The sequence below is a fragment of the Nicotiana attenuata genome, chromosome 1 (assembly GCF_001879085.1).
Source record: "Nicotiana attenuata strain UT chromosome 1, NIATTr2, whole genome shotgun sequence".
Taxonomy (NCBI): domain Eukaryota; kingdom Viridiplantae; phylum Streptophyta; class Magnoliopsida; order Solanales; family Solanaceae; genus Nicotiana; species Nicotiana attenuata.
In genome coordinates, this window is record NC_031989.1 from 109,801,470 (window position 1) to 109,812,663 (window position 11,194).

At 40.0% G+C, this 11,194-nt stretch overlaps 1 protein-coding gene across 1 annotated transcript in view; it reads left to right on the forward strand.

The window, feature by feature from the left end:
• LOC109232039 (protein EARLY FLOWERING 3-like) overlaps window positions 9,290-11,194 on the forward strand; it is a 5,535-nt gene continuing 3,630 nt past the window's right edge. Inside the window, exon 1 of the mRNA XM_019397684.1 lies at window positions 9,290-10,526. Coding sequence (XP_019253229.1) covers window positions 10,320-10,526 — 207 coding nt within the window. The 5' untranslated portion in view covers window positions 9,290-10,319. The remainder of the gene's footprint in view (window positions 10,527-11,194) is intronic.

Here is an 11,194-nt window from a genome sequence, read left to right on the forward strand (position 1 = left end):
CGTCCCATAAAAACTAATCAAAGTTGGTCCACATCCTAGCCAAACCTTCTAATGTTGTGGGTTGCTTGTTTCGGAGTCAAATTTTCAATTCTTCAACTTTCCTAAAATCATAAATCGAGGTATTCGGATTTAGTTTATGTTGGAACTCGTATAAATAATGCATATTAGTTGTTTTGAATGTGTTCCATGTTATTTTGTATTTTTTTTGTGATTAAATTGGTATGTTATTTTTATCGGGACAAAGATATTAGTATTCTAAAAAAATATGTAAAAATTGCGAAATCGTTATTATTTGTTAATAAAAATGTTAATAAATTATTATTACTATTTTATATGTATTTTTGTGAACGTTTTGTGATTAAAATGTATTTGTTGTATTTTATCTGGTTGATATTATTTATTTGCTTAAAGACTAGTAATATAGTGCCCTTTTAGGGTAGTAAAATGTAATGCCTTTTAGTGTAGTAAAATGTAGTGCCTTTTAGCGTAGTATAATGTAGTGCCTTTTAGCGTAGTTTCCATGTAGTTTAAGTATCTCTTATACTCAAAAATACGTCAAAATAACCGATAGATTAAATACAAACTCTGTCTAATTATAGTCTACATATAATTAGTGCTACTGGGCTGCAAATATCGAGCCTGGAACCCATATATGAATCTTTAATAATTAAATATTGTATAATTGTAAAAATTAAAATTTTAATTTAAAAACTAACATGTAAAATAATAAAATTAAACACATAGAATAAATTGGTGCTACCGGGCTCCCAATATGGAGCCTGGAACCCATATGTGAATATTTAATTATACAAATTAAATATTTAATTTACAAACTAACATGTAAAATAATAAAACTAACACATAGAATAAATTGGTGCTACTGGGCTCCCAATGTGGAACCTGGAAACCCATATGTGAATATTNTATAATTATAAAAATTAATTATTTAATTTACAAACAAACATATAAAATTATAAAACTAACATGTAAAATAATAAAACTAACACATAGAAGAATTTAGGATAAATTGATGCTACTGGACCGCAAATATCGAGCCTGGAAACCCATATGTGAATATTTAATTATAAAAATTAATTATTTAATTTACAAACTAACATATAAAATTATAATAAAACTAATGCGTACAAGAATTCAGGATATCTTGGTGCTACTGGGCCGCAAATATCGAGCCTGGAACCCATATGTGAATATTTAATAATTAAATATTATATAATTATAAAAATTAATTATTTAATTTACAAACAAACATATAAAATTATAAAACTAACATGTAAAATAATAAAACTAACACATAGAAAAATTTAGGATATCTTGATGCTACTTGGTGTCAATTATCAAGCTTGGAACCCGTATGTGAATACATAATAATTAAATATTGTATAATCATAAAAATTAATTATTTAATTTACAAACAAACATATAAAATTATAAAACTAACATGTAATTAATGTTGTTTAATTTACAGTAGATGACATGGAGGAGCAACCTATTCATCCTGGACCTTCCAGCGATGAGCTACTGTCGTTACAGGGCGATCATAGGTCCGCCCACATATGGGAGGGAGAGTTACTGACCCAGACTCTCCGCGTCAGGAGAGTGGACGACATGTGGGACTTTCTGTATGACAGAGTTCTCCATCCCCGTGTAGTCACACGCCCGCGGGAGACGGGTTTCTATAGGATTTTGGAGATCGGGCGGCTGCAGCTCGATTGGTCTTTGGTCACGGCCTTGATAGAGCGGTGGTGACCGGAGACACACATATTCCACTTGCCCATTGGCGAGGCCACCATCACACTGCAGGACGTGGAGGTTTTATATGGGCTGCCCGTTGATGGACACCCCATTGCTCTGCCGCATGGCATGAGAGAGATGACACATGTGCAGTACTTGGACATGTTGCAACGGCTCACTACTTTCCGGCCAGATGATGAGAATGTACTAGTCAGGACCAGTTGTTTTCCGTTGACGACTATTGGATAATGGTTGGAGGCATTGCATCTTGACATCGATGGAGATATACCGGATTATCATGTTGACTGGTATACGAGGTTGCTACTACTCCTTATGTTTGGAGGGGTCTTGTTCCCGCACACTTCGGGGAACCTAGTCAGCTTGAGATTTCTTCATCATCTTGAGCTGCTAGATGATTTACCCCAGTACAGCTGGGGTGCTGCTGTTCTCGGCTACTTGTACAGGCAGATGCGCCGGGCGAGCATGGGCACCCAGCGTGACATTACTGGATATTTGCCGCTACTACAGGTGACAACATATTCGAATACTCTATTCATTTTAAAAACCTAGATAAAAATATATCTTAAATTTTACGTCAACTTTTTTATGTTAGGTTTGGGCCTGGGAGCAGTTCCTGCAGTTGCAGCCACCTCTACCACCATTAGATCCGGATGTACCGCCTCCGTTTCTCCCTCTAGCTAGGAGGTGGGTTCTCCGGCGGGGACATACGCGTGAGTACGAGGCTCGGCATAATCTCTCCTTGTGCAGGGATATCTTGGATTTGCTGGATGGGGTACAGGTAAATGTATATCTAAGTTTACTTGTCATAGCTTCAAACACAAGTTGTGTATACTGACGTTTTCTATTCTTACTTAATAGTTCATCTGGACGCCATACGGAAACGCTGATAGCTGGCTTGCCCTGTTAATGCTCGGCCGGCCGACTTATCTCGGGCTCTTCCGTCTCGTTGATCTGCCTTGATATTGTGGAGCATCATGCCACCGAGCGGGTACTTCGCCAGTTTAGCAGGCCGTAGCTCGTACCGACACCGCCCACTTGGAAGACCACACATTACCAGCGGGATGATCGTACCAGGGTGGACGACACATATTTGGCATGGCTAAAGGAGCAGATCGATACTTGGGACCGACGATCTGACCTGATTCCCCCCCCCCCCCCTTCATCGAGTCAGCTGGATATTGAGCATGATTATATGGGCTGGTACCGTGGCATTACCCGACTTCTCGTCAGGAATCCCATTCATCGAGCTGGCGGTCAGTACGTTCCATATGCCGGGAGGCACGAGGCACTGTATGTTATTTGGTATTCTTACTTATAACTATGATCTAGCATTTTGTAATTTATATTTTACATATTGTGCAGGCTATTGACCTACATTTATTCCACCAGTTGGGACTGCAGATGCAGCAGCATGCCGATGAGGGAGCGATCACTTTGCACGGGTATGGCCGGCGGGTTATGGAGCTGGCTGCCCGGACACTGCATCGAGCCAGAGAGAACCATCGCTTAGAGCACGTCACTGCTTATGTGGCGCCAGAGCACTACCATTGAGGTAGGCCTATCCCATGACCGAGGGGAGCATGAGGCAGGGCTGTCCCACGAGACAGGGGTGCCCCACGAGGCAGGGATGTCCCACAGGGTCGTAGGGGGCGGCGAGGAGGTGGTCCCCAAAAAGGGGGCGTTTAGGCACCTGTTCAGACACCTGTTGAGGATGTTGGAGCTGATCTGCCGGGTGACTTCCATTAGCCAGAAGAGCATCACAGCAACATGCCATCATACAGCCTTCAGCTGGCGTTCACTCGAACAACATCGCAAGTGACCCCGTCAGATCCATTGTTGATCACGGGCACGAGCATTACCGGAGATGATTGGGAGCAATTTTTTTCAGGCCCATCGACCGCTGCTGAGGATCGGCCGACCCGAGATGTGGATGGTGGGCGCCGGCTGAGTTATGGCTCATCATCGACGAGTGCTGTGGATCTTGCACAGGCACAGGTATGTTTGTATTACTAATAAATTTAAATTTATTTTTATCTCATTGATTCGCCATAAATAATTTTATAATTTTCTTATTAAGGCTTCATCCCAGCCCGGCACGGAGGCCACTTTGTGCGATGCTGAGCAGGATGCGACGGATGCTTATATTCAGGAGCCCGACGAGACCATAGTAAGACAATTTAAATTTTTTTTTTGACTTAACACGTACATTACTAATATATATTTTCATATACTGAGCTGACTTATTCTTTTGTAGGTTGCTGATGGACCGACGGTCCCTTCTACCGATCCTACCAGCACTACTGACGATCATGCTGCAGCGCATCCTCCGATAAAGAGGCGATGTGATGAGGATGATCCTGATAGCGTAGCTGGGCGGGATGGGATACGCCTCAGGCCAGCGGCTGCATTGAAGCACACAGGTTGTGGGACACATTGATTTTCTTTTTTTGTATTTTATGTACGCTATGTAAATATTATTTTATGTAAATAATAACAATAATTTTTTATGTTTACATAATATGCGCATTATGTTTTTATTTCCCCATTTCTTCTTTATTTTAACACTACAACACAAACACAGACATAGAAACTTAACATAATTTAAATTTAGTACAACTAATAAAAATACATGACACGGAAAACATAAAGATAAAGTACTACACTCAACACATACATGTCATTGTTTAGTCACCGTCGCCTATTATTCTCTGCTCCAACCATTTAAATTTCTCTTCCAGCTTATTTTTTTCTTCTTCCACCTCTTTTAGTTTCTCCTTCTACTCCGCAATTTCTCGTTTATATTCTCGTTCATATTCCCACTATTTTTTGGTCAAATCATGAAGATATTGCAAAGATCGTTTATAGCATTCCTGCTCATAGGGTTCATCAAGCCATACCTCAAAATTGCAAAAAATTTCGTTGTTGCCTCCAAACCTATTCACACACACCAGTATCTGCGCCCAACTTGACCATCATCCCAACAGTCCGCCATCATACACCGTTTGCCACATTGGCACATTGGTACATACATGCGTTCTGACATTTGTTAAAGCGAAAAAACCCCCGCTTTCATGGAAAGTTTTGCTATTTGTTATGGTTAAGCGCAGAAAATAACTAGAATGCGCCCGTTATTTATAGGCAAGGCAACACACATAACGTAGTATTTAACTGCGATATATATATTCACACAAAACGTAGTATTTAACCGCGCTATGCTTCGCGTGTTAAAGATTCTTTCTGATACAAAATAGCTTTTTCGCACTCGGGCAGCTTTTCAAATCGATAATATAACACACATAACGTAGTATTTAACCGCGCTATATATATTCACAAAGAACGTAGTATTTAACCGCGCCATGCTTCGCGTGTTAAAGATTCTTTCTGATACAAAATAGCTTTTTCGCAGTCGGACAGATTTTCAGATCGACAAGACAACACACATAACATAGTATTAACCGCGCTATATATATTCACACAAAATATAGTATTTAACCACGCTATGCTTCGCGTGTTTAAGATTCTTTCTGATACAAAACAGCTTTTTCGCAGTCGGGAAGCTTTTCAGATCGAAAAGACAACACACATAACGTTGTATTTAACCGCGCTATATATATGCACTTATTTATCAAACATCTTCCTCCTCTGACAGTGTAGTTTTCTAATAATTTTAGAGTGAAACTTGAAAGTGAACGTAAAAGTTTTCCATTTTTTAATCTAATACTATTTTTGATTACATGAACGGGAGGGAGAAATTCATTAATTTACTCAACTGAAAAATGTTAAATATCAATAAGATTTCAATAATTTATTTGATACTTCTTGCAACATAAACAAGTATATACACTTATTACAAAAAACATTACGAAAATAAAACACTACGTGTATCCTTGATAGTTGGGCACATTAGATGAGCTTGCACCAGGAGTTGGATTACCACCGCCACCCAAAGCAGTTGAAGGACATTTATGACGTTCGTGTCCTGTTTGTGAGCATATGCCACATTTACGCGCATAAACGGTATCACCAACATCCATTTGGTTCCGTATACACGTTCTCTTTTGCACTTAGCTTACGTAAATAGTCCTTGTTACACAACATTTTAAATGGTTCTGGCGGCCAATAATGCTCAGCACCCACTGGCTGCAACTGCCCACTATGTGTATTTTAGTATCAGCAACACTGTATTGCCTATCAACATAGTTGGTTGCCCCTAAACCTGTACGTTGAAAGCACTTCATGGCATGTGAGCACGGCATGTGGTAGATGGTCCATTTCCCATATAAACACAAACCTGTTGGCTTCATTTACGGTGTGCATATTATTCCCGCGATGTTGATGGATAGCGGTGCGAACTTCAAAAACACCCCGGTCATGATCATACTGTAAAAATGAATGCCAATGCGCTCGCCTCCTGTATTTCTCAAATCTTTTCATCGGTATTGGAATAAATTTAACACCCCTCTCCATCAATTCTGATGCACCTCTATGCCTTTCAACAAACCTCTCCGCCATCTGTTTGAATGTCATCCGGACCATGGCAGTGACAGGCAATTCACGTGCAGACTTCAATAAACCGTTGAAAGACTCCGACATATTTGTAGTCAGGGTTCCCCATCGCTTGCCACCATCCGAATGCAATGTCCACTTGTGAAGCTCATGTCGCATCAACCAATTATAGGCTCTTTCGTCTAACTGCCGGATCGATTCCATGCGCCTCCCGAATTTGCACTGCTGGTGATCAGTTGCAGCCATCCACATTAAATCATGCAAGTCCTTGTTTGGATATTTCTTCTAGAAATTGGCCTTCAGGTGCCTCACACAGTAACGGTGGTATGCATAGGGTTCCTGCCATTCAGGAAAATGCTCTACAGAACTTAATATACTACCATGCCAATCAGATATTAGACAAATACCTGAACGTTGTTTGATAACGTGCTGCTTCAAGTGGTTCAAAAATAGCGTCCACGTCTCTTGGCTTTCATTGGCACAGATGGCAAAAGCTAGTGGAAATATTTGTCCATTGGCATCTACTGCAACGGCGATCAACAACTTAATATCATACTTTCCATATACATGAGTACCGTATATGGAAATTACCGGACGGCAATGCACAAAACCATCAATTGCTGGTTTAAATGCCCAAAACACGTATCTCAATATATATTCCGGTATTCCTGCACTCCGCTCAAGCTTTCATTCAACAATAGTCCCGGGGTTAAAGTGTTTCAGTACGGCCATGTACTTGGGTAGAGATGCAAATGACTTATCCCAGTCACCATAAACAATTTCAAATACACGTTTGCGCCCGAGATATGCCTTTCTTTTGGCAATAGTACACCCATATTCCTGGTGGACGGATGTAATACACTCTTTGATCTTGTACCTAATGGGCACTTCAATGTGTGAAATCAGTTGAAGAGAAATCAAGTCAACATACAAGTTGAAGTGATTCCCATTGAATGTGTCCATTTCACAATTGCGGGTGCCAATATATTTACCCACTTTCCACAACCCTGTTTCCTTCTTGGTCGCACACACCATTCAGTGACAACCCGTAAACCATCTACGGCAACAATCTTGTATACCTCCGGACTTGACTCCCATACTATCATCTCACGACACTGTCTTACGCTGTACATTTTACAAGCCCTGGTTAGGTGAGCTTTATCGGGAAAAAACATGCCATTTGCCAAGCACCGTTGGTCTAGACTCATCCCACATTACTTTTCGAATTTCGTCAAGATCCCTTGTGAGGGCATCCACATCCGGCATACTTGCAAATTATCAAGGTAGGGAATATGCCTTGAATGAAACGGCACGTGGGACTCGTACACTCTTGGTCTAATGGGAGGTGGAGCATGCTCCCTCGTTAGCTCAGGTTCGACATTCTCTTCCTCCTCCTCATCACCCTCGTCAGGGAAGGGTGTGTCATCTCTAGACTCATCGGCATTGTTGTCATAATTACTATTATCTTCCTGACTCTGCGCATCTGTCAAATCCCGAGTAAATACGTCGTCTACGGGCAACTGAGTGAGGTCAAGACCATCAAGTTGCTCGTTTTCACTGCACAAACAACAAAATAGTAAGCTACTCAAATTGATAAATACTTTACATATAGCTATATCACTTCACTTACAAGTTGTAATGTGTTGACATTCCATGATGGACATTATCCTGTTGGTGATGACTCTCGGATGGACCATCGTGATCCAACACACCAAAAATACGCATATTTCAACTGGGCGTGGGTTCATAACTTGTAAAATTCATATCTGGACGGTACCCCTGTGGAATATATGAGTGTTAATACAAATTCAATACAACAAAAATAAACATCGTAACACAAAGGAAAATTGAAGTTTACCAGTCGTCTTGTGGATTATGTAAAGTAGGAGAGAAATTATTTCCTCGCTCCTCGTTCGCCCGTGGAGATAAGTTTAGATCTGGCCAAACACTTTCAGCCGGAACCTGTTGGGCTAAAACTGCTCCAGAATAACCACTCGATGATTGAGGGTTATCCTTGTTTTGCGCAACATCATTATTGCGAACGTCTTCAACCTTCACGTACATTTTCAACATTTTTATCAAAATAAGTTCCCGGTATTCATCCGGAGGCCCCAAAAAATCTCTTAGAGTTTCATCATCCTCGATATTAAACTCAAGGTAACAAGCAACCCCTTGCGGAGTCACAAAATACGGATATCTTCTGGTTATTTTAAGATTCACCGAACGTTTGCTCAACCTTATTTTATTGCATAACAACGATACCAATCTATCGTACTCCATTGTAAGTGGCAACTTAACATGACTCTGTGGAGATAAACTATAGCTCACTAAGTTATTCGCCACCTCAACCTCACCCCCCAATATAATGAAACCCTTACTTTTCGCTCTTCAGACATTATGAAAAAAGCTTGAGAATTTAACAAAAAGAAAAATTTATCACGAAGTTGTAGTATTTCTGAATGATTTTTCTCAAAACCCTTAACGCCTTTAAATAAGGCAATGCCCAATCCGGGGGGGGGGGGGGGTCAAATTTTTGAAAGTAAAACGCAGTTTAAAAGGGCCTTTTACATATTTGAATTATTGTTATGTCAGTTAAGCGCATAAGAGTTATTGGTGGGCCCACAAAACATGTAAAATGCGATATTAAAAGGCGTTTTATGTAAAATGCGGTATTAAATCACGTTTTATGTAAAACACAATATTAAACCACGTTTTACCTTAACGTCCCAAACGGACGTTAAGGTAAAACGTGATTCATTACTGCGTTTTACATATTTTGGTCCCTAAATTTTTTTTTCACATATTTAAGTATTTTGAGTCAAAAAAGACAACATTTCGGTTCCGGACTCATGCTTGTTGCTCTGCACTTAGACCTTTGTAGTACATATATTATCCAATGATAAAAACTGTAGGCCACCGTCTCTCCAATGAATCATTCTTTGTCTTATTGTCTACCAATCAAATATTACTTTATCTTAAATAAAAGAGACATACACTTGTTATTTCAATGACCAAGTTGCCAATGTGACATAAAAAAAATGAAGAAATCTCAATCACAAACTCACAGTCCCAACAATAATTTTTGTACTCCAATAAACTATCTCTATATCCTACCCAAAATTGGGTCCATGGCCAAACTTTTTTGGCTTTGATTTTTTCCTTCAAGAATCCCCCTTTCCCATTTCAAGAATCACTTCTTGTTTCTTCAGTTTAATCTCTTGTTCAAAGCAAAGTTCATGTCTTTTTGCTTCTGGGTACTTCTAAAAGTGCTTGATTTGAGGTAAAAAACTAGTAGTTTTTTTCATTTCTGCGTGTATGGATTTCAGTGTTTTCTCAAGTGGGTCAGATTAGTTTTGAGCAGTTATGAAAAATTTGTGGTAAAAGAATATACTTTTTCATTTAAACTTTCAGTTGCTAGTGAAATTTGAATATTGTACTCATTTGAGGAAATGGGTTGATTTTGGTTTATGGGGTTGTGAGTTTGTGATCATCTGAATAGTTGATGGCTGCTCTTGGGGGATTCTTGAATTAGTCAATATTAAATTCTACTTGTGGTATTGTGTCGGTGAGAGGTAGCAGGTACCCGGTTGAATAGTCGAGGTGCGAGCAAGCTATCCTAGAAACCATCGTCGTAAAAAGGAAATAGTACTTTGTTGTATCTGTGCTGGCGAGAGGTATCAAGCATTCGGTGCAGTAGTCGAGGTGCAAGCAAGTTGGCTTAGACACCACCATCATAAAAAAATACGTACTTTGTTGTATTTGTGCTAATGGGAGTTAGTAGATATTCGATGGAATAGTCGAGGTGCGTGCAAGCTGGTCCGGACACCACCCTCACAAAAACATAGTACTTTGTTGTATCTCTTAAAAGACTAGAAGGGGAGTAAGTGGAAGAGGAGGGGCGGACCCATTACCCCGAGTTTCGACCAGAAGAGGTGTAAGTGGAGAAAGGTAGAGGGGCGGGTCCATCATCCAAGAGTTTCAAGGGCTGCGGTTGGCCCTAGACGGAGTTCTCGGTCATAAAAAAGCAGTACTAGAATTGGATGAAGAGAGAGAAAGGTGAAGAGAGAGTAATGAGGCCAATGTTTCCAAGGCTTCATGTGAATGATACAGAGAAAGGAGGTCCAAGAGCACCTCCAAGGAACAAGATGGCTCTTTATGAACAGCTTAGTATCCCTTCTCAAAGATTCAACCCTGGTGATTTGCCTCTTAACAATAATAGTAACACTGTACCTCCTTACTCAAGTCAGGTAAACCAAGTTCACATAGCTGTTTTTTATTTCTATATTCTAAACTTTGTCAGTTGTTTTAGGTCAGTACATTCTGCTTGAATTTACATTGCTATGGTAAGCAGAAGCAGATCCAACATATAAACAACGGGAGACTCTACATGTGTCTATATAATATCTACTTTAAAAATATTTATATATGTTATGAGGTGCACGAAGCTCCCAATATCGGGGGGTTTGGAAAGGACCGGATCACATTGAGTCTTATGTACGCAGCCTTACCTTGCATTTATGCAAGAGGTTGTTTACCATGGCTTGAACCCGTGACCTCCTGGTAACATAGCGACAACTTTTATTGTTGCGCCGAGGGTCCCCTTAAAAAAACAAAAGAAAGAAAAAAGAAAAAAGATAATAGGTTATTCTTCTTGTTAAGATAGATGGTAGTATAGTTATTTTTGCCTTGACTTGCTTGAATTCTGGTACGTTGCTTGAGGATGATAAAAGATTCAGCTGACATCGCCTTATGATTTGGTACAAAACCTTTTCTTTGTAGATTCACTATCCAGTTATCACTATCATGGCATCGCTGCTTGTCTATGTTATCTGAACTTTTTGTTCTTGTGTGTCCGGTTTTTTCCCTTTTTAAAAGAAGGGGGAGGGGGGGGGGGGGGGGGTAATTCGAATTCGAG